General features: G+C 38.0%; 1 protein-coding gene across 6 annotated transcripts in view; it reads left to right on the top strand.

Moving 5' to 3' along the window:
• The window catches only part of BOD1L1 (biorientation of chromosomes in cell division 1 like 1), a 57,440-nt gene that overhangs the window by 4,570 nt on the left and 28,523 nt on the right, over positions 1-24,347 (top strand). For all 6 annotated transcript variants that reach the window (XM_064365724.1, XM_021669502.2, XM_064365721.1 and 3 more), the window contains exons 2-10: positions 3,355-3,479; positions 7,729-7,919; positions 8,422-9,030; positions 9,585-9,734; positions 12,155-12,321; positions 13,834-13,945; positions 14,570-14,708; positions 16,044-16,116; positions 18,150-24,270. In XM_064365724.1, the coding sequence (XP_064221794.1) occupies positions 3,355-3,479; positions 7,729-7,919; positions 8,422-9,030; positions 9,585-9,734; positions 12,155-12,321; positions 13,834-13,945; positions 14,570-14,708; positions 16,044-16,116; positions 18,150-24,270 (7,687 nt within the window). The remainder of the gene's footprint in view (positions 1-3,354; positions 3,480-7,728; positions 7,920-8,421; positions 9,031-9,584; positions 9,735-12,154; positions 12,322-13,833; positions 13,946-14,569; positions 14,709-16,043; positions 16,117-18,149; positions 24,271-24,347) is intronic.

The following is a 24,347-nucleotide window of genomic DNA, read 5'->3' as shown; positions in this document are numbered from 1 at the left end:
GGGATCTCACTAACCAGGTAAATATGGGACCTCTCTTCTCAAGTAACAAAGTCTGATTATTTGGACACTATCTTTGTTATAAATGGCCCCTGGTCAGTTTATTCACCCAACAAACATTCATTGAGCAACTCTTATGTACAGTCATTTTTTTAGGTGCCAGGGATACAGCAATGAACCAAACATCCCACTATTATGGAGCTTACATCCTAGCGGAAAAAAAAATAGACAACAAATAATGTATGATAGATCTTATGGAAAAAAGCAAGATGAGGGATAGATGGGCTTACTGTTGCATTTCGAGTAAGTTGTTCAGGGTAGGTTTCATTGTGCTGATATTTGAGCCATCTGTGAAGGAATCAAAGGAGCAATGCAGCTCTCTGGGGCCTGAGCATTCCAAGAAGAGAGCATAGCAAGTATAGAAGTTCTGAGATAGACCCACTAAGGAGAAAGTGACAAGAAGTGTGGTGGCAGGCCCTTTAGTCCCAGCTACTTGGGAGACTGAGGCAGGAGATCTGGCAGATCTTGGGAGCCATCGGAAGAGTTTGGCTTTTACTCAAGCTCAGAAGCCATTAGCAGGTTTTGAGCAAAAGAAGGACATGGTCTGACTTCCATTTCAGATGGGTTGACCATGTGTAAATGCTTCCCTTTTCAAGCTAAGTTGTGATCTGAATGGGTCAATAAATTAATGGTTACCCTATTTTTAGAAGATTTACTTTATTGTAAGTAAGGGTAGAAGCAAGGAGGCCAGTTGTTATAATTCAGACAGGAGATGAGAATGCCTTGGAACAGAATGGGGTCAGTAAAGGTAGTGGGAAGTCTTCAGATTCTAGGTGTATTTTCATGCTAGTGCTGAGAGAATTTGCTAATGTGTGCATGTGAAGAAGACAAAGAGAGGACTCAAGGATGACTGTAAGACTTTTGATCTTAAGCACTGGAAAAGGAAGAATGGGTATAAGTATGTGTAATGTGTGTGTGTGTGTGTGTGTATTTATGTACATGTGGGCGCATGTATGTTCCTAGGAGAATACTTCTCAATGGATACTTAATATATCTGTAGTCACTCAACTTTTTACTGAAAGGAGAACTTGGAAACAAGAAAAATTACCTGTTGAGTACTTCAAATTTGAAATTGTTATGGGAAGACTAGACTAGAATACCAAAATGCATTATGATGTTAGAGCCTAATGAATGCTTGTTAGATTTGGGGATACTGAAAAGGAGAATTAGGCTTTTGAATCAATGGGGAGAAAGTATTAGTTAAGAATTAGTTTTAGGGCTGGGTATGGTGGCTCACACCTGTAATCTCAGCACTTTGGGAGGCCGAAGCAGGCGGATCACTTGAGGTTAGGAGTTCAAGACCAGCATGGCCAATATAGCAAGACCTCATCTCTACTAAAAATACAAAAATTAGCCAGGCGTGGTGGCGCATGCCTGTAGTCCTAGCTACTCAGGAGGCTGAGGCACTAGAATCACCTGAACACAGAAGGTGGAGGCACCAGTGAGCTGAGATCACACCACTGCACTCCAGCCTGGGCAACTGAGAAAGACTCTGTTTAAAAAAAAATTAAAAAAACAGAATTAATTTTAGTTCATATTGATTTTGGATAAATGGACAGGCACATGGGAAATGATCATAAGACTTCCTTGTAGGATAGGAAATAAGTATCAGAAAAAGCCTGAAAATTGGAAGTGATGAAAGGGCTTCAGAGGGATAAAACCTTTATCATTCTGTATTAGAGATAGTTACCCAGTCAGCTAACAACTATGTTTTAATTGCTCATTTGCCAAACAGTGTGATAGGCTATATGAAAACAAAGAGTAAGGGAGGTAGAGGAGGAGGCTTTCACTTTAATAGGAGGATAAATACCCCTTGCTCCCCAAAATACAATGTACTGCAAGAATTGCTCAAATGGTAGTACATATAAAAAACAGTAGGAATGTGGATGAAGAGCCCATAAGCCTAATTTTGGTGTCAAGATGACTTCACAGATTAGGGTGAGATCTGAAGGTGAGAACTTTGTCAGATGGACAACCAGAGGGAGTGGTAGGTACAGATATGACCATTTATCACTGGAGTATAAACTTTGAAGCTAAAAGGAGGCAAATAGCAGAAGGTGAGGCTGTACATTGTTTGCTTAATATCATTCAGGGACACTCAAACTCATCCACATTAAAAGCTGTATAGAAGCAAAGTAGAAAGAACATCAGTGGTGGGGGACAGCCTCTAGAAATAGAGTGCAGTCCTGAGTGCTGGTCACATATTCCTTCCCAGCAATGTCCCTTTAAGTAGAGATGATATAATATGTGTTTCCTGTCCACATTCCCATTAGGGAACATATCAGGGATTCTCAGACTCAGCACTGTTGACATTTGGGGCTGGATAGTTCTTTGCTGTGGGTGGGGGCTGTCTTGTGCATTGTACGATATTCAGTAGCATCCCTTTCCTCGACACACTAGATGCCAGTAGCATTCTCGTCAGTTCTAACAACCTAAAATGTCTCCAGACATTGCCAAATGTCCCTTGGGGGATGGCAGTAAAATCCCTCTTGGTAGAGAACCACTGCCTTACCTCAGATTGAATGCCTAGTTCAAGGAGTTGTCCCTCAATAATTTATCTTGGGTGGTTTCTGCCACCCTAGTGCAGACCTTCCTCACTGTAGTTATTGCATGCTTTCCTGAAAGTAGTTTGTGTCTGTTTACTCTTCCACTTAGGATGACTAATCATCAGAAAGCTTAGCTGTTCTGTCACTCTGCTCATACGTGCAGTGGGTTCCCTTTCTCTATCACATAACTCCAAACTTCTCGTACAAGTACCCAAAGCCTTTTAGCACCTGGTCCCAACCTCTGTCTTAACATCATTTCTCTGCCTTTTTGTATTCTCTTTTCTAGCCAAATTGGACCATCAGTTTGGGGGCTCGCTAAATGCTCCTGGCCTCCAGTTTTCTCATCCACTTGCTCTTTGTTTATATCGACTGTATCTGTAAAGCCAGCCATTCCCATTCCCAGCTACACTGTGAAATTGATTTTTCCAGCTCAAAGGCCACATTTTCAGTGAAGGCATACTTCCTCAGCTCCTCTCCCATTTTTACTCCAAATCATCTAGTAACACTTGTATGTCTTATTTTCCAGTCCTCTGTCTATAAATAAGAGGTGTATCTTTCTTCTTTGTATTTTTCTTATGTCCAAACACCTTGTCTTAGACAAAGTAAGTAGTATTTGAATGAGTGTAAGTTATCTTGAAGCAGAATTGTCAGAAACTGTGAAACTTTGTTGTCACACTGTTAAAAATACTTTTCTGAGAGATCAATATTGATATTGTATAATACTGAAGACTTACTTTTTTTCTCTCTCTAGCCTGCCTATCAGAATCTGAGACAGCGTGTTGACAACTTTGTTGCAAATCATTTGGCCACTCACACATGGAGTCCCCATCTCAATAAGAACCAGCTAAGAAACAACATTAGACAACAAGTCCTCAAGTAAGTCTCAGAAATAGAGTCTGGGCAGGTTTTAAAATGTCCTAACCTACTTTGCCTGAAAGCAGAGACATTACCTACAAGTTTGCTCATCTAATGATGTTGACAATTTTACTAGATTTGGTGTGGCTGTTTCATGTGATGTAGTATAATTTTGGATTTAGGTCTAATCACTTCACATTTCCCTATACATTTTAACAGTCTGATTGTTCCTGTAGACCTTTGGAAATATTTGAAGGAAGGAAATAACAATATAACTTTGAAAAAATCTAGATATATTGTTAATAGATGATATACACAGTTGCCTTCACAAACTATTTTTCTTCACCCTAAGAGAGCAAGCAGGCTTTATTTTATTCTTATTTTACAAATAAAGACATTAAAGATTACTGAAATGAAAATATTTTCTCTTGATTTGAGTCCATGTCTTCTTTTAATACAGTGGCCCCCACTTTGCATTTTACAATGACTTTTAACTCTGCTACTATGGATGATATAGCTCCACCACCGACCCCGCCCCCCCGCCCAAAGTGTTTGGACCTATCAGAGCCATTCTGAGTGAACAAAAGATAATGAGAATTAAAAGAACTGAAATATTTAGAGCATCCTTAGAAAACTAGATTTACGGTCTTCTACTTTTTTGGGGGCAAGGAGAAGGGGAGTCTCACTCTGTTGCCCAGGCCTGAATGCAGTGGCGTGGTCATAGCTTACTACAGCCTCAACCTCCTGGGCTCAAGCAGTCCTCCCAAATCATCCTCCTGAGTGCCCACATGCCCAGCTTACTGTTGTATTTTTTTGTAGAGACAGGGTCTCATTATGTTGCTCAGGCTGGTCTCCAACTCTTAGGCTCAAGGGATCTTCCCTCCTTGGCTTCTCAAGGTGCTGGGATTATAGGCATGGGCCACCTCACCTGGCCACTACTTGTTCTTGAATGTAAATATTTGCAAAGACTAGAGGACCTTCTATCCCTGCTATACCCTCGAAAAGGGTGACTGAGTTATTTAAAGAGCATTCAGTCTCCCTGATATGACAAGTATTTATGTTTAAGTACATCTTTGAGAATGAAGTTAGCTTTTAAACTGTTAAACAAATCTGTTTTATACCTGCTACCTCTTAATCTCCTTTTGTCCCATAGGAACCGCTCCAAAGCCTCTCTAATCTGATAGTTTCAACCAACAGGAAGCCCCACAAATCAAAATTCACACACTGACTGAAAGACAAACTTATTTAGCCACAGGTAATACTAGAAACGAGGAGCCTGGGGCTCAGGCAGTATCACCTTGTGCATAAGAAAAGAGGGATATTAACGATAGCTTTGTTGTCTACATTTTAAAGGATGTGTGAGGAACCTGTAAAAGAGTCCAGGTGAGATCAAAAGATGCCATTAGAGGGCTGCATAATAATACCTGCTGGGAAAAGGTCAAAGCTGTTTCTAGAAAAAGTAGAAACAAAAGAGATCTGTTGGGTGGCAGGCCTGCTGCCTGTTATTTCCACAAAGGACTTTGGAGAACAGTGACCAAAATAGCTTAGGACTGGGGGATCAGGAAGTGGAGGTAGGGTATAGCACCCCTTCACACACATTTATACAGAGCTCTACCAATTACATGGTACTTTCATTCAATGATTTGCATAGCCACCTCTCTGTTCACAAATGATTGCATTGCTTTAAAAGCATATTTTTTGGGAGTCTGGTATTCTTTTTCTTCATACATTGACACTCAAATTGAAGGCAAACTTCCTGGTGCATTTACTTTTATAGCATACAAAATCTATAAGGTAAGGGGGCAGTCATTCTGTTCTTTTATGTAAAGGAACTAAACACAGTCTTACACATGTGAAAATTAAGTACTTAAAATTACTGCTGTACCAGTAAGACATTGTGATCACAAAGTCATGTTTGGTGAGAGGTAAGGGGTTCTTGTGGCTGCATCAGAGATTAAATACTGGAGCAGTTTACCTTTGAGTAATGAAGAATCTCTTTTTCTGGAGACATTTTGAAAGAAGAAAGGTAGCTGCCTTCTCTTGGATTATTTAGGCATTGCTTTTCCTGAGACATTTGTAAATTTTCTTCTGGCTATATTATTTATTTTTATTTTTAAATGAACTATTTTCATTTCATTTCCGTAACATTTTATGATACTGATAATAACATTTTAAAGTGATTATTTAGTTGTGTTCAATCTGAAGCTATAGGAATGGACTAGTCCCTATAAATAAATATAATTTCAAACAGTTTTTCATACATATGCTTTAAGACATACTTGACTCAGTTAGATTGAGCTATCTGCAGTTGCCATTTTTGTAAGACAAAAATAGTCTAATACCAGCAATTTCAGATGGTTCAACTTAATAGCTGATCTGCTGACTCAGTAGGAGGGAAAATTTTATTCTATTTAAGCTTTTATTTGTACAACAGAATCTGAAAATCCTAGGTAACTGAATAATGATCTTAACTAAACAGAATTTAAAAGGAAGACAAGGAAGTAATTTTAACCAGAAAAATGCCAGCTGTTGGCATTTTGGCTTTGCCCTTGACCTAGGGCTATGGCACCTCCCCACTTGGGTGAGGCAGTTATGGCCCCTAAGTGCAGTATGATAATTGGCACTGGACTCCATTTTTCTGTAAGATCAGAGCTGACCTCTGTGTGAGAAAGGACTAAAGTCGAAGTATTTTGTTTGTTTGCAGGACAAGAGGCTAGAATATAGACAAACAGAGAAAGAGACTGAAGCAATAATTTAGGAGTGGCTAGTTTAGTGTGTGTGTACCTTATTGTACCTTAAAACCTTTTTAAGATTGCTTTTTAAATATCTTTTCTACCTACTACATTTTAAATACACCTCTAAGATGTAACAATATTTGCAGGATTTGCATTTTTTTTTTTAATCTTAGAACTTTAAAAAGCAGGTAACCTACTTTGTGCTGAGTTGACTCATTTTTCTCTATGGCCCACATAAGTAGAATTGTAGTTTTGCAAGGCGACAAGGTGCCTCCAGAAATGAAAATCTATTCCATCCTGCACTCCAGATGGAATTACACTCAGAAATAGCGTTAGTAAAGTGTAAGGAAAGATGGCTTCTCACCCATTCCAGAGAGAAACTAAGGCTTAGAAGCTAGAAGTGACTAGCACTTTGATCTTCCAGCACTCTCCTGGGTATTTGGACCCCTCCGTTTCTTTTTCTGGGAAGAAACAAGATTTAATTGGGTTTGTTAAAATAAATTCACGTTCGCGTGTTTTACTCAGATGCCTTTGTGCGGAAGCACATTTCACAGATTGTTGTCCTCATCACTCTTTTGTCTCTTGTATATGACATTTCTTCAACTCCGTGTATCCTTCTTCCCTTTCTCTTCTGTAGAAATCAAGACTCAACTCAAATGTCTTTTCCTTCATGAAGCACTCCTAAATTATCTTGGACATATCTAATAATTTCTTATTCCTCCCTTTTCCTGCAGTACATAATGTATACTAGTGCCTGTCAGCTCATGTCTTAATTGTTTGTGTCTGCCTCCCCAGCCAGCACAGGGACCAGGTCTAATCTGTAGCTATGCAGTGGCCACCATAGTGCCTGTTATATAGAAGACGCTTTTATAACGTAATTGTTGGATGAATAAATCATGCAGTTTTTATAGCAGGAAGATAATAAAAAGAAGGCCAGAAGTCTTGTTTCTGTAATTTTTTTTTCTCTGAAGTTTTTCTTCTTTTATTTTGTCATTTGATGAAGTCATCCTTTGTGTGTGTTCTTTGTTTTTTCTAGGGACTCTAATGCTTATAAAAAGCTTACTTTTTTTTGTTTAAAAAAAAATTGGGGAGTTCATAGGTTTATTTTATACCCAGAACTCAGCTTTTTAGTGAGCATATTCCTATATGCCATGAGCAGAGTAGGGGTGAGATAAGCATCGCCTGTATACTGGATCCTAGGTGGTGTACTGTGTCTAGTTCTAAGGTTGTTTTGTTTTATCTGTTTCAGTATTTCCACTAGTGACACAGTGGTAGAAAAGTTTACAGACTTTTATATTATGGTATATCTAATGCAGCTATAGCATGAAACTTACTTTCCATTATCTATCTATATCCAAGTAAATGGATTAAGACAATTTAAGGATGGATGGATGGATGGGTAGACAGACAGACAGGTAGATCATAGATAGATAGATAGATAGAGAGATAGAGAGATAGAGTTTTATTTTAAAGTAATCAATGCAAATAATACAATATTATTGCTTTACCTTTCCATAAATTATCTTGTGTTTCAGATCAGGAATGTTGGAGTCTGGTATTGACCGAATTATTTCTCAGGTTGTGGATCCAAAGATCAACCACACATTCAGACCTCAGGTGGAGAAAGCTGTGCATGAGTTTTTGGCCACACTAAATCACAAAGAGGAAGCAAGTGGCAACACAGCTCCTGATGATGAGAAACCAGACTCTTCCCTTATTACACAAGGTGCTTTGCTTTTACTCTTGGTCAGTTCCATTGTTTTTCTTCTTGAACTGAATATCAAGCTAGGGATATTTGGTTCTTTAAAACATTTCTTTATTTGGCTAGTCCAGTGAAACTGTACTTACTTTAAATATCACCTAAATTCCTCAATTGCCATAATATTTCCTTGTTTAGATTAATAAAAATAGTAAGCATTTTATTAACAGGGTGTGTGTGAGTGAGCAGAATAGAAGGAATATCTAAAATACTTAGAGAATATAGTCTTTTGCTAGGAAGTAGACAATTCTCAGATTTGCATGGTGCCCTTCCTAAAATAGTATATTAGAGAGGTAGCTAATTCAGAATATGGTGTATACTAGTACTGGTACCTGAAACTTTAAAAGAATATACAGATGGTCTGCACAGCATATGCATCATATAAAGATGACAACGGATATGGTATTGATGCAGGAGAGGTATTTTCCTTCTGATTAAATTTATTCTAAAACTTCTGTTTTCCTTTAAGGTGTTCCTGCTCCTGGGCCCAGTGCTAATGTAGCCAATGATGCCATGTCAATATTGGAAACCATAACTTCTCTTAACCAAGAAGCCAGTGCTGCTAGGGCTTCAACAGAAACATCAAATGCCAAGACCAGTGAGAGAGCATCAAAAAAACTTCCATCTCAGCCAACCACTGATACGAGTACTGACAAAGAAAGAACTTCAGAGGACATGACTGATAAAGAAAAATCTACAGCTGACTCTGGAGGTGAAGGACTGGAAACAGTCCTGAAGTCTGAAGAGTTTGGCGACCTCCCCTGTCCAGTTGAAGAAATTAAAAATTACACAAAAGAACATAATAATTTAATTCTAAATAAGGATGTTCAACAGGAAAGCAGTGAGCAAAAAAACAAATCAACAGACAAAGGTGAAAAGAAGCCAGACAGCAATGAGAAAGAAAGAAAGAAGGAAAAGAAGGAAAAGACTGAAAAGAAATTTGATCACTCAAGAAAGAGTGAAGATATACAAAAAGTTAAAGATGAAAAACAAGCAAAGGAAAAAGAAATAGAGAGCTTAAAACTTCCTTCAGAAAAGAATAGTAATAAAGCTAAAACCGTTGAAGGGACCAAAGAAGGTATATAAAAACTTGCAAACATCTACAAAGTTTAAAGAGCAAAGAGTATCTATTTTGGGATCAGGGAAGTATCAAATTTGCCTTCACATTTTAATAAGTTTATTTAATACTTGTATTTCAAAACATTGGAAACTTACATCCCCTTTGCTTAAGGAGAAAAGCAATAAACATTTGTATTTTTCTTTTCTACACTAATATATCTGTTGACAGAGTAAATTAACAGAGAAACTAGGAATTTATAATTTGTCGTATAATTTATTCACATACATTATTTTAAGCAACTTAATTCATAGTTGCATGTCCTAATCTTTAAAATATTGGGTAGTAAATACTTCAGTTACTTAAAATTCATTTTTTATTATACATTGTAAATTAATAGTTTAGTTATTTTTACAGAAGTCTACTTTGCCTGTTTTCTGTAAACCACTCTACCTTATTTGATAGTTTGACATGTATTTAAAGCAGAAAATTTTAAATGTAATTTAGTAATTGAGCTCTGAGTATGTTCTCATAATGAGATGATTTTTTTTCTATATTTTGTTTTCCTCTTGAAGATTTCTCTTTGATAGACTCTGATATGGATGGACTTACAGACATCACTGTTAGCTCTGTCCATACCAGTGACCTTTCATCTTTTGAAGAAGATACTGAGGAGGAAGTTGTAATGTCTGATAGCATGGAAGAAGGAGAGATTACGTCAGATGGTAAAGCATTTTACTTAATAATACCTCTGAAACATCCTGTCGAGCATTATTTGTGTATTCTGATACCTATATCTTGAAAGACAGTGTGGTATAATAGCAAGAACATGGGACTTTGTAGTTGGAAGATTTGTTTCTGAGTCCCAGCTCCAAAGTTGTATATCTGAGCAAGCTTCGTAAGTTACTAAATCGCAACAACCCTTGGTTCTTCATTCCTTAACTTTATCCCCTGGTATAATTATTAATTTAAATTTTAGAGAAGGTAATATATATGAAGATGCTTTTTATTTGTGTGTGTCACATTTCGGGGGCATTATATTCCACAACACTGCCCTCAGTTATGGTACCAGTTACAAGTTCAGGGTTCCCCAAGACCACCTTTAGATTTGATAGTTTGCTAGAAGGGCTCATAGAACTTACTGGAAGGTAATATACTCAGTTATGGTTGACTACAGTTAAGGTACTCATATTAAAATCAGCCAAGGGAAGAGGCATATAGGTCAGAGTCCAGGAAAGTTTCAAACAGTAGCTTCCAGCTGTCCCCCTTGAATTACTTCCTCTGCATTGATGTCTGACAACATACGCAGAATATTGCCAACCAGGGAAGTTCACCAGAGCATTGGGATCCAAACTTCTTACCAAGGCTCCAGCATGTAGTCAGAGTTGGCTGCCCACCTGGCTGATCTGTCTCTACCCCTTCTAGAGGTCAAGCTCATACATACTCCATGACCCAACGCTTCTGATCTTAAATCATATTGTTAGACTATTTAGCTTGACTCAGGAGTCTTCAGCACTCTAAAACACTCCAGTCAGGCATGGCATTCCAGAGGCTTAGAGATTACCTCCCAGAAGCTAATACTAAAGGCCAGACCTCTCTGGACACAGCTGAATTCTTTATAATACAGTTGGTTTTTCAGAAAACCCCTCCTGAACACTTCCTATCTTCTAGGCACCGTGCTAAGGACATTCCATGTAATAACTACTGTAGTCCTCAGAACAACCCCAGGAAGTAGGTACAGGAGAGGAAACAAAGTCACAGAGAGACCGTGTCTTGTCCAGTCATACAGCTAATGAGGACCAGTGCAGATATCGAACCTGAGTCTATGCGTCTTACCAATGTCTTATGCTGCTCTTTACCACATGATTAAATTCTGTTTATGACTATTAATTTAGGAGTAATTAAAATACTGAGTTTTAATTGTAATTGCCTGTAGATAGCATCTTATAAATTTGTGGCTAGCTTTCAGATAGGTTACCTAAGAGAGAAAATTGTAGAAGAGAAAAAGTAGAAGCTTTTAATACTGTAGATGTATTCTGCAGTCCTTCTCATTTTTTTTCTTCAGTTTCTTCAATTTTTTACTAAAAAACGTAGCAGCAGCACTTCCTAGTTGTCATATCTGTCCTCATGAGGTCAGCTCTGTATTACCTGTTTAGGAAGATTGCTCCCTATCCTATGAGCACTCCACTTTCTCTACCCTAACTAAAATTAATTCTTGATGCCTTTTTGGGTCTTCTGAAGTTTTTTTCCTGGATAAGACTAGATTTTATATGTATGGAATTTAAAAAGTTAGAAGAAGATGGCTATTTTAAGAGTACTATGTGGTAGGAAATGAAAACCGTGTTTACTTTTTTTTCTTCTTGATGTGTCAAAGCGAAACAAATTACCTTTCCATTATTGATTCCCACCTCTTCCCTAAATGAGAAATTTAGAGGTGGTCATTAAAATCTCAAGTTTACTTTAAAGTACAGCTTCCAGTGGATTTGTTGAACCTAGCAATGATAAAGCATTCTTATCAAGTCCAGTGACAAATAAGTATTTGTCAAGAGAACACTGAGGGGAAGTGGAGGCTGTTAGACTGAGATAGCTCCAGTGCCTTGGGTTCCTGCATAGGCAGATTGAAGCCCAGTCTAAACAGTAAAACAAAATTTAAGCTTAGCTCCTCAGAAATCACCAATTAACCTCTAACTAGGGACTTTCCACCAGATCTTAATGCAAATAAGGCACACACCTAGCTGTAGCCAATCAGTCATGTATTTCCTCTGCTTTTGTGTTCAGCCTGTAAAAGCCCTCTGCTCGTGCTGCCAAAGTAGAGCTCTCAGACCTCTCCTGATTCTGCGTGATACCAGATTCATGGATTATTCTTTGCTCCAAAAAACTCTGTTAAATTTAATTTGTCTGAAGTTTTTCATTTAACAGCGTAACTATAATGTCTAGTTTTTCATTGTCTTATTTATGTGTGAGAAGCTGATAAGATACAAAAATATGAATTATAGCTTTTGAAAAAGTCAATTTCTGAAATGTTCACATCCTGATATTTCCCCTTTTGGACCGCCTATTATCTTGCCTATGCTGCTTGTACAGCATCATGTTGATTTTATGCTCATTCACAGACACACTCCTCTTTCTATTAACTTTCTTACAGATGAAGAGAAGAACAAACAGAATAAAACAAAAACTCAAACTAGTGATTCTAGTGAAGGTAAAACAAAAAGTGTACGGCATGCGTATGTCCACAAGCCATATCTTTACTCCAAGTACTATAGTGATTCTGATGATGAGCTTACTGTGGAACAACGGCGACAGTCTATTGTAAGTCCACTTTGTTCTGTTGTTTTAACCTAGTCTATGCGTGGGGTGCTGGTGTGCATGGGAAGCAGAGACATACAGGCTTTGCCTTCAGGAACCTTGTCATTTAGCTAGGTAGAGTAGATAAAACATGTGACAGAGACGTTTGTGTCATTATTACTAATACAAGTGAATATCCCTTATCCAAAATGGGTAGGACCAGAGGTATTTCAAATTTTGGATTTTTTCACAATTTGAGATATTTGCATATACATAGTGAGAAGTCTTAGGGATGGAACGCAAGTCTAAATATGAAATTCATTTGTGTTTTTTATGTACCTATGCACATAGCCTGAAGAGTATTCTCTACACTGTTTTTAATAATTTGGTGCATGGAACAAAGTTTTGACCACATTTTGACTGCCACTAGTCACCTGAAGTCAGGTGTGGAATTTTCCACCTGTGACAGATGTCAGTGCTTAAAGAGTTCAGATTTTCAGATGATGAGGGCTGCTCAACCTGTAGTAGTGAAACTGGTAACAACCTAAATGTTTCATGTATGGAAATGTTTGAATCCAGTGTAGATCCAGTCATGCAAAGATAAGGTATGCAGCTATTAACATACAATTGAGATGGAAATGCTATCCACCTATTTCTTGGATTCGAAAATATTTCCAATTATAAAATATACCCTGAATTAATAACAGCTTTTTAAAGAAAATTACTACCTTGTTGTTACGTATGTTTGTTAGTTTTAAGATAGCTTACAATTTCAGAAACATTAAAATATGAAAAGTTGTAAAATATGAAAAGCTCAGAACCAGGAAATATTGTTACATAGGAAAATGATTTCAAGAAACTACCTCAAAATGCCAGTAGTAGTGATTTTCCTTCCCTTCAGGCTTATCTCTTGAAAAGTTACATGGCTAGAAGTTATATACCTGCTTAGGATTTTTGGCACTCCAGGCCAGAAAAGGGTAGTGGGAGTAGACAATGATTGTGAATTCTTTCTGCTTTAAAAGACAACAGCTGCAAGTTCCAAGTCCAGAGCTTGGCTCCCAAGAGTATAACCAGCAAGTCATATGTGTTGTAGAACTAGCTATCACTTTAATCTTTATTTAAACTGTTTTCTATGAGAATAGTTGATAAGTAATAAGACCTACCTTTATATACTTGATGTTCATAGATATTTTCACAGCTATCTTTTTAATTGAAACAACCAGTTTATTTAATCACTTTTTCCCAAAGCAATACCTTTACCATCCTTTAAACTAATGACATTCTTTAAGAATAATGGCCAATTTTAACATCTGTTTCTTTTATTCTGGTAGCTTCCAGATTGAAACATACACATACATATGTGTGTATACACACACAGATAAATGTGTGTATATATATGTAGTGTTTGTGTGCTCTTTCAGAGCCCATTAATTTGTAAGAATATCTGAAGGGTATACTAAAACTTTTAAAAAGTACAGTTTTTCAGCATGTTTTTGCCTTTGCCTGATAATCTGTTAGGATATTTTGTGATTTTAGGCTAAAGAAAAAGAAGAGAGGCTTTTAAGAAGGCAAATTAATAGAGAGAAACTTGAAGAAAAACGAAAACAGAAAGCAGAAAAGACAAAGTGTTCAAAAACCAAGAGTCAAGGTATAGATGTTAACTTTTAATAAACTGTCTTTTATATTTCATTATTTTCCAGGTACTCTCATATTACTTATGAGATCTAAATATAAGATAAAATGATCTATTCTCAAATGTTGAAAATTTCCTTACATTTTAATTTTAATCTCATGTGATTAATCATTTTTATTATATTGCTAAATCTAAATTAAATATTTTACCAGATACCAGTTTATGCAACTCATTTGTTAGCAGTTTATTTTTACATAATGATTGAATTATCACTGGAAAGTAGATTGTTAACATATGAGTAATCAAGCCTTGCTGGTCATTAATGAAATTAATCTATGCTTATATTAACTAAAATGTCAGGCATTCACCTGGAATATTACCTTGAACAAATTGTATTCACTCTAGGCACCAATCCTATGTAATAAACAAATTCAAGCTCACACATACAGGCACTTATGTGATTATTTGAAATAGGAAAGATAAGACTTCTTTATCCAAAATACTATGTCTATTCCAGCACAACTTAAGACTATTAAAGCCAAACTTTAACGATGATTAGAAAAATCTTAATGAAAAGTGAATATTACTCTGTTTATATAACTTTTCTGAAATACATTTTTTTGATTACTTCTTTTCTAGGCAAGAGTAGTGTGGACTTAGAAGAATCATCAACTAAGAGTTTGGAACCTAAAGCCCCCAGAATTAAAGAAGTCCTTAAAGAACGGAAAGTTTTAGAGAAAAAAGTAGCCTTAAGCAAAAAGAGAAAAAAAGATTCGAGGTACATATTTTACATATTTTATCTGGTCATGTTTCCCTTATAACCCTCCCCTGGGGTGCTTTCAGAAGAGAGGCATTGAAGTATCAGTAAAGAGTTGTACTTTAGATGTGTATGTTACTGCATGTTTATGAAGGATCTTAGGGTTTCGTCTTTAGTATCATAATGTCAATATCTGTAACATTTCTAAGTAGTGTATCTTAATCTTTTTGGGGGGTCCCAGATGTTTTTGATAATTTGATGAGAGCTTTAGACCCTCTCCCCTGAAAAGTGTACATACATAATCTAACAATTATCCCTAGAGTTTCAGAGTTTATGGATCCTCTAGAAGTTCTCTGGAAGTATTCCTCTTGTTGGTGTTCAGTAACCACTTATTTACAATTGTTATTTCCAGTCTTTCCATGCACTTATTTTTACCAGTATTCCGTCATTCTCCCCCAATCCAGAATCTGAGCCAGATTCCTTGTTAACACTACATTATCATTGTTAACTTTTTAAGAATTAGAAAGCTAAAGAGACTCTTGTGAAGTCATGTGAGCCATGGGCTACAATTTTGCTACTCCATCAAGCTGTATTTATGTAAATTTATCACAGACTTCAAGATAACTGAATTGATAATTTATAGAACTTGGTAAGAGTAGTAAGCTCTCAGATTTCTTACTGTTACTACATCTCATCCTTATTGATCTGAATAAATAAGACTGCCCTGTTTACTCAAAAGGTAGTAATTTCAAAGTGTAATTATAGCCCCTAAAACATTCATCTTTAAGCAATAAATTAGCAATTTTTGTTTTAGCTGTAATTTCCTTTAGCACCAAGAACAGTTCATGCCATATTTGGGATTGTGCTCTCCTTTGTTGACTAAGAATTGATAGGATTTAAATTGAAATATAACAAATCTCCATTTGTGGATCAAGTGTATAAATTATAGTAAAAGGCTGGACATGATGGCTCAAGCTTTTAATCCCATCACTTTGGGAGGCAGAGGCAGGTGAATCACATGAGGTCAAGAGTTCAAGACCAGCCTGACCAACATGTTGAAACCCTGTGTCTACTAAAAATATAAAATTAGCCAAGTGTGGTGGCACATGCCTGTAATCCAGCTACTTGGGAGGCTGAGGCAGGAGAATCACTTGAACTCAGAAGTGGAGATTGCAGTGAGGCAAGATCATGCCATTGCACTCCAGCCTGGGCAGCAAGAGCAAGACTCTGCTCAAAAAAATAATAATAATAAAATCAACAAAGATTATAGTAAAGGAAAGCTTTTTTATTTTTTTCAACCTTCCTGAAAAATTTTTACATTTGATTCACACTTTATATTTGACTCTTTCCCCTTAGGAATGTTGAAGAGAACTCCAAAAAGAAACAGCAATCTGAAGAAGATTCCAAAGAAACCCTTAAAACAAGTGAGGTATGTCTTAATAAAACCTCATTTCAAATGCTCTTTGTTAGATATAGACTGTTTAGTCCTTTAGAGTAAAACTTAGAATGTAATTTGACTTTTTTCAAATTAGATAAAAAAATCACTTACATTCAGCATTTTGAAACCCCATTTTGTTATGTCCCAAATTCCCCATTTTGTTGAGTTGATTTATATATTTACTTTTATCTAGGTTATAGCTACTTTTCTTCTCTTTTCCCATTTCTCATAATTACAGTAACAAAATTGCCAGTAATAACAAAAAAGGAAAAAGGGAGGATAAAATTAAAACCTAAAATCCCTCCACTATAACAAATTATCCATTTTATTCCCCTTTATTCCTTGTCCACAGGTCCACATAATTTTTTAGCGTAGAAGCAACCTGGCAAACTGTTTTTAACATTTTACTCATTTCATGTTACCTTTTAGGCTTCCTAATTATTTAATGATTGTGTAGTGTTACATTTAACAGGTATACTGTAATTTATTTAAGCATGTGCTTATATTTTAGCACTTAGGTTGTTTCCAAGATTTGATCGTTTTAAACAGCAAAAGTGATGTACAATGTTTTCTTCCCACATTCAGGATTATTTTCATGAGACAAACTTTTGCTTTCACTGGTTTAAAATTCTTCTTTACAAAGCCACGCTACCTATAGTTCTGTAGCTAAAATATCTTAATATTTCCAGAGGGAAAAAGCAGTAAGTTAGTGATTATTTGTTCATTATTAGCAAACATAAATTTAATTTATTTACTCAGAAATTAAAGGCTTATTTAGAAGTATATAGTGATGGTTTAATGACATATATTTAGTATGTTTAACTTTCATGATAAACCTCTATAAGAAATTATCTCATAAAATTGTATTCACTTTGTTTAGAATTAATTTTTGATTGCAAAATTAGGTTAAGGCAAACTCTTGTTATTAGTTCTTTGAGGAATTTAATTTTAGGCAATTTATGAAGGTCTTGTTATGTCCTGCACTCTATTATTACTAGAAGTACATTAATCTTTGTGTTGGAATTTAAGGAGATGCAGTGTTAAACTGACCTAGAGGCACAAAGGTCTGTCTAAGAACTTTGGCCCATTATTTGCATAAGAATAATTATAGCTAGTAGTCAGTGAGTCTTTGTTGAAGTGAATTTAGTCAACATCCACTCATTAATAGTAATCATCTACTTAGTGCCAAATCACAGGTCAGGGAGGAAGGTTTAGATACTATTGTCTCTCAGTATCTTTCCTTGAATACATAAACATATACATATGTTATATATGATATGGTTACTGTGAGTTACTGTGTACATTTGAAGCTTCATGTGTAGAATGTTGTACAAGTAGCCTAAATCCATGAGGTTTCCATACATAATTCAGGTTTGTAAATTAAAATATAGGAAATCTATATTTCTGCATACAGTTTTTAAATTGCCTTCATTTATTATGTTTTATACTGGAAAGACCATTGGACTGTCATTTATTCAGCTTATATTTATCATCAAGTACTGTGCATTAGTGAGCTCTAGTGATGCAGAATTAAAGAATGTATAGACAAATCAGTGCCTGTGATATACTGGAAGGAATATTAGACTTGGAATGAAATAATCTAAACTAATTTCTAACACACCTACTTGTGGCCTGGGTGTAAAGTTATGGAATCATGCTGAGCTTCAATTTCCTGATGTTTTAATGGCATATTTTTGAGTATTTAACTCTATTTTGTGATAAATCTCTATGAGAAATAATCTAATAAAATTGTGTTCATATTGTTTAGAATTTTTTTTATTGTAAAATGTGGTTGATGCAAACTCCTGTTAGTTTTTTGAGGAATTTAACTTTTTAAAATCAACTTAACAATGCCTATTTTTTGAATCAGGGAAGGTTTTGACACCTACACAGACTGCTTGCATGAATTAAGTGAGATGTTACATATGTGACAGCACTCAACATATTAACTGCACCCAAATGTTACATTTGAATCTAAAAATTGATTTGGTATTTCTCATATTTTAACCTTTGTTTTCCTCCAGCATTGTGAAAAGGAAAAGATGTCTTCTTCAAAGGAGCTGAAGCATGTTCATGCAAAAAGTGAACCAAATAAACCTGCCCGGAGACTTTCAGAGTCTTTGCATGTAGTTGATGAAAACAAAAATGAATCCAAAATAGAAAGAGAACATAAAAGACGGACATCTACCCCTGTTGTGATGGAGGGGGCACAGGAAGAGACTGACACAAGAGATATAAAAAGGCAAGTAGAACGCTCAGAAATTTGCACCGAAGAGCCCCAGAAACAGAAAAGCACAGTTAAAAATGAAAAGCATCTAAAGAAAGATGATTCCGAAACACCACATTTGAAAAGCCTACTTAAGAAAGAGGTGAAATCCTCCAAGGAGAAGCCTGAAAGAGAGAAAACTCCATCAGAAGACAAATTGTCTATGAAACATAAATATAAAGGTGATTGTATGCATAAAACAGGTGATGAAACTGAACTTCACCCTTCTGAGAAAGGTTTAAAGGCAGAGGAAAATAATCAGAAGCAAAGTCAACAAACAAAGCTTTCTTCAGATGATAAAGCCGAACGAAAAAGTAAACATAGGAATGAAAGGAAATTATCAGTATTAGGCAAAGATGGAAAGCCAGTTTCTGAATATATTATAAAAACAGATGAGAATGTTCGCAAAGAAAACAACAAAAAAGAGAGACGCTTGTCAGCTGAAAAAATTAAGGCAGAGCACAAGTCCAGAAGATCAAGTGATTCTAAAATTCAGAAAGATTCTCTGAGTTCCAAGCAACATGGTATCACATTACAAAGAAGAAGTGAAAGTTATTCAGAAGATAAGTGTGATATGGACTCCACTAACATGGATAGTAACTTGAAAGCAGAAGAGGTCGTTCACAAGGAGAAACGACGAACAAAGAGCTTGTTAGAGGAGAAACTTATGTTGAAGTCTAAATCAAAAAGTCAAGGCAAACAGTTAAAAGTTGTAGAAACAGAATTACAAGAAGGTGTCACAAAACAGTCAACCACTCCAAAACCAGACAAGGAGAAGAACACAGAAGAGAATGACTTAGAAAAACAGCGAAAGTCTAAAGTTGAAGACAAACCTTTTGAAGAAACTGGTGTTGAACCTGTGTTAGAGACGGCTTCTTCTTCAGCACATAGTACACAGAAAGATTCTAGTCATAGAGCCAGATTACCATTAGCAAAGGAGAAATATAAGAGTGATAAAGACTCTACTTCCACCAGGCTTGAGAGAAAGTTGTCAGATGGCCACAAAAGCAGAAACTTGAAGCATAGTAGTAAAGACATAAAAAGGAAGGAAGAATATAAATCAGATGACAAGGATAGTAAAGAAGTTGACAGCAATCATGAAAAGGCCAGAGGTAACAGTTCAGTCATGGAAAAGAAATTAAGTAAAAGGTTGTGTGAAAACCGGAGGGGAAGCTTATCACAAGAAATGACTAAAGCAGAAGAAAAATTAGCAGCAAATACTTTGAGCACTCCCAGCGGTTCTTCCCTTCAGAGACCAAAAAAGAATGGTGATACAACATTGATCCCTGAACAAGAGCCAATGGAAATTGATTCTGAGCCAGGCATTGAAAATGTGTTTGAAGTATCTAAAACCCAAGACAACAGCAATAATAATTATCAGCAAGACATTGACTCTGAAAATATGAAACAAAAAATGGTTGCCACAGTTTTAAAGGATGAATTAAGAACTTGCACAGCAGATTCAAAAACAACAGCTCCAGCTTGTAAGTCAGGCCGTGGAATAGGAGTTAATAGTAATTCTGAAAAGCATGTCGACCACAGAAGTACCCTGACCAAGAAAATGCATTTCCAGAGTGCTGTGTCCAGACTGAACCCTGGGGAGAAAGAACCCATTCATAGAGGAACTAATGACGTGAATATAGATTCTGAAACTGTTCACAGAATGTTACCAGATGTCCCATTAGAAAATGATAGGGTACGGAATAATTTGAAAAATACAGCCAAACCCACTGAAGAACGTGTTGCTCAAGGAGATGTTGTTCTTGAACATTCCACAAATTTAGACTCCTCTCCATCCTTAAGTTCAGTGACTGTTGTGGCTCTGAGAGAATCTTGTGATCCTGATGTAATTCCTCTCTTTGACAAAAGAACTGTTTTAGAAGGTGGCACAGCCAGCACCTCCCCTGTGGATCACTCTGCTCTCCCTAACCAAAGTCTGACTGTTAAGGAATCAGAAGTCCTTAAGACAAGTGACAGCAAAGAAGGTGGTGACAGTTTCACAGTAGATACACCAGTGAAAGCAAGCATCCCCAGCAAAAGACACATTCCAGAAGGTCACCAGTCTACTTTATTGGATGGTAAACAAGGAAAGATAACCATGCCTCTTGGAAGCAAGTTAACGGGCATGATTGTGGAAAATGAGAATGTTACCAAAGAAGGTGGCTTAGTAGACATGGCCAAGAAAGAAAGTGACTTAAATGCAGAGCCCAATTTAAAGCAGACAGTTAAAGCAACAGTAGAGAATGACAAGAAGGATGGCATTGCTGTTGATCATGCTGTAGGCATAAGTACAGAAAAATATGCTGAAACTGTCAAACTTAAGCATAAAAGAGGCCTAGGCAAAGTAAAAGACATATCAATTGATGTTGAAAGAAGGAATGAGAACAGTGAGGTAGACACCAGTGCTGGAAGTGGCTCTGCACCCTCCATTTTACAGCAAAGAAATGGACAAACTGAGGATGTGGCAACTGGACCTGGGAGAGCAGAAAAGACTTCCGTTGCCACTAGTACAGAAGGGAAGGACAAAGATGTCACCTTAAGTCCAGTGAAGGCTGGGGCTGCCACAACCACTTCTTCGGAACCAAGAGAGAGTGAGGTGGCTTTGCCCTGCACCAGCATTGAGGCAGACGAAGGCCTCATAATAGGAATACATTCCAGAAATAATCCTCCTCGTGTTGGTGCGGAAGCCAGTGAGTGCACTGTTTTTGCTGCAGCTGAAGAAGATGGGGCTGTTGTCACAGAAGGATTTGCTGAAAGTGAAACCTTCCTCACAAGCACTAAGGAAGGAGATAGTGGGGAGTGTGCTGTGGCTGAGTCTGAGGACAGAGCAGCAGACCTACTGGCTGTTCATACAGTTAAAATCGAAGCCAATGTAAATAGCGTTGTGACAGAGGAAAAGGATGATGCTGTAACCAGTGCAGGCTCTGAAGAAAAATGTGATGGTTCTTCAAGTAGAGACTCAGAAATAGTTGAAGGAACTATTACTTTTATTAGTGAAGTTGAAAGTGATGGAGCAGTTACAAGTGCTGGGACAGAAATAAGAGCAGGATCTATAAGCAGTGAAGAGGTGGATGGCTCCCAGGGAAATATGATGAGAATGGGTCCCAAAAAAGAAACAGAGGGCACTGTGACATGTACAGGAGCAGAAGGCAGAAGTGATAACTTTGTGATCTGCTCAGTAACAGGAGCAGAGTCCCAGGAGGAACACATGGTTACAGGTGCAGGTGTTGTCCTGGTAGATAATGATGCACCACCAGGAACAAGCACCAGCCAAGAAGGAGATGGTTCTGTGAATGATGGTACAGAAGGTGAGAGTGCAGTCACCAGCACGGGGATAACAGAAGATGGAGAAGGGCCAGCAAGTTGCACAGGTTCAGAAGATAGCAGTGAAGGCTTTGCTATGAGTTCTGAATCGGAAGAAAATGGAGAGATTGCAATGGACAGCACAGTAGCCAAAGAATGCACTAATGTACCATTAGTTGCTGCTGGTCCTTGTGATGATGAAGGCATTGTGACTAGCACAGGTGCAAAAGAGGAAGATGAGGAAGGGGAGGGTGTTGTGACTAGTACTGGAAGAGGAAATGAAATTGGGCATGCTTCAACTTGCACAGAGATAGAAGAAAGTGAAGGAGTATTGATTTGTGAAAGTGCAGAAGGGGACAGTCAGATTGGTACTGTGGTAGAGCATGTGGAAGCTGAGGCTGGAGCTGCCATCATGAATGCAAATGAAAATAATGTTGACAGCATGAGTGGTGCAGAGAAAGAAAGTAAAGACACAGATATCTGCTCCAGTGCAAAAGGCATTGTGGAAAGCAGTGTGACTAGTGCAATCTCTGGAAAGGATGAAGTGACACCAATTCCAGGAGGTTGTGAGGGACCTATGACTAGCGCTGCTTCTGATCAGAGTGACAGTCAGCTTGAAAAAGTTGAAGATATCACTATTTCCACTGGCCTGGTGGGGGGTAGTTATGATGTTCTTGTATCTGGTGAAGTCCCAGAATGTGAAGTTGCCCCCACATCACCATGCGAAAAAGAAGATGAGGGCATCATCACCTCTGTAGAAAATGAAGAGTGTGATGGCCTCATGGCGACTACAGCCAGTGATGATGTTACCAACCAAAATAGTGTAGCTGGGGGTAAAAATCAAGGCAAAGGCTTAATGATTTCCACCAGTACCACAAATGATTACACCCCTCACATAAGCGCCATTATAGGTGTAGAAGGAGGTCACTCAACTGCTCTGAGAACTGAAGAAAATACGGAAGGTACCAGAGTAAGCACAGAAGAATTTGAGGCCCCCATGCCCAGCGCAGTCTCAGGAGATGACAGCCAGCTCACTGCCAGCAGAAAAGAGGAGAAAGATGAGTGTGCCATGATTTCTACAAGCATAGGGGAAGAATTCGAAGTGCCTATCTCCAGTGCAACAACCATGAAGTGTGCTGAAAGTCTGCAGCCAGTTGCTGCCGCAGTGGAAGAAAGGACTACAGGTCCAGTCTTGATAAGCACTGCCGACTTTGAGGGACCTATGCCCAGTGCACCCCGAGAAGCTGAAAGTCCTCTTGCTTCCACCAGCAAAGAGGAAAAGGATGAATGTGCTCTCATTTCCACTAGCATAGCAGAAGAGTGTGAGGCTTCTGTTTCCAGTGTGATTGTTGAAAGTGAAAATGAGCAAGCTGGTACAGTCATGGAAGAAAAAGATGGGAGTGCTATCATCTCTACGAGCTCGGTGGAAGACTGTGAGGGCCCAGTGTCCAGTGCTGTCCCTCAGGAGGAAGGCCACCCCTCAGTCACCCCAGCAGAAGAGATGGGTGACACTGCCATGATTTCCACAAGCACCTCTGAAGGGCGCGAAGCAATCATGATTGGTGCTGTCCTCCAGGATGAAGATCAGCTCACCATCACAAGAGTGGAAGACTTGAGTGACGCTGCCATCATCTCCACCAGCACAGCAGAATGTGTGCCAATTTCTGCCAGCATCAACAGACTTGAAGAGAATCAGCCAACTGCAGACAACCCAGAAGGAAACGGTGACCTGTCAGCCACAAAAGTGAGCAAGCACAAGGTCCCCATGCCCAGCCTAATTGCTGAGAATAACTGCCAGTGTCCTGGGCCAGTCAGGGGAGGCAAAGAACTGGGTCCCGTGATGGCAATGGGCACTGAGGAGGGGCACAATGGGCTATCAGTCCAAACACCCTCTGTAGGGCAAGGCCATCCAAGCACTGTTTGTGCAGAAGGAGAAGAGAAGCATGGCAAGGAGTGCCCTGAAATAGGACCATTTGCAGGAAGAGGGCAGAAAGAGAACACTTTACACCTCATAAATGCAGAAGAGAAGAATGTATTGTTGAACTTGATTCCAGAGACAGGGACAGCAGCGGGCAGTAGCACAGCAAGTTGTTCAGCAGGAAGGGGCTTACAGGGGAGTGCTAACTCACCTGCCCACCCAAGAGGACCGGAACAGACGTCTAGGCAGACAGCTCCGGATCCCTCTGTCAGTGTTCACTGTTTGGCAGCAGTAAATACCGGTGCTAATGCTGATGACATGCCACCTGTCCAAGGCACCACAGTTGAGCATTCCTTTCTCCCTCTTGAGCAGCAGGGGCCTGAAGATAACTTGAAAACCAGTATCACCAAATGTATTACTGGCCAAGAATCAAAAATTGCTCCTTCCCACACAGGGATCCTTCCAGCTACCTACAGCGTAGCTCTGTTGGCTCCTAAATGTGAGCAGGACTTGGCTATAAAGAGTGATTATAGTGGCAAATGGACTGATCAAGCATCTGCTGAGAAAACAGGAGATGATAACAGCACAAGGAAATCATTCCACGAGGAAGGAGACTTAACGGCTACTTTGTCTTCTGAAGAAAATGTGTGTGACATAGGTGAGAATTTGTATGTAATTGCAAATTTTGACATTTTACAAAGATGATTGTATGGCAGAGTGCATTTAGGACACTTT

This window comes from Aotus nancymaae, unplaced genomic scaffold (genome assembly GCF_030222135.1).
Source record: "Aotus nancymaae isolate 86718 unplaced genomic scaffold, 86718_ANA_hifiasm-v0.15.2.pri h1tg000006l, whole genome shotgun sequence".
NCBI classification, from domain to species: Eukaryota; Metazoa; Chordata; class Mammalia; order Primates; family Aotidae; genus Aotus; species Aotus nancymaae.
This window is presented reverse-complemented; position numbering and strand designations above follow the sequence as displayed.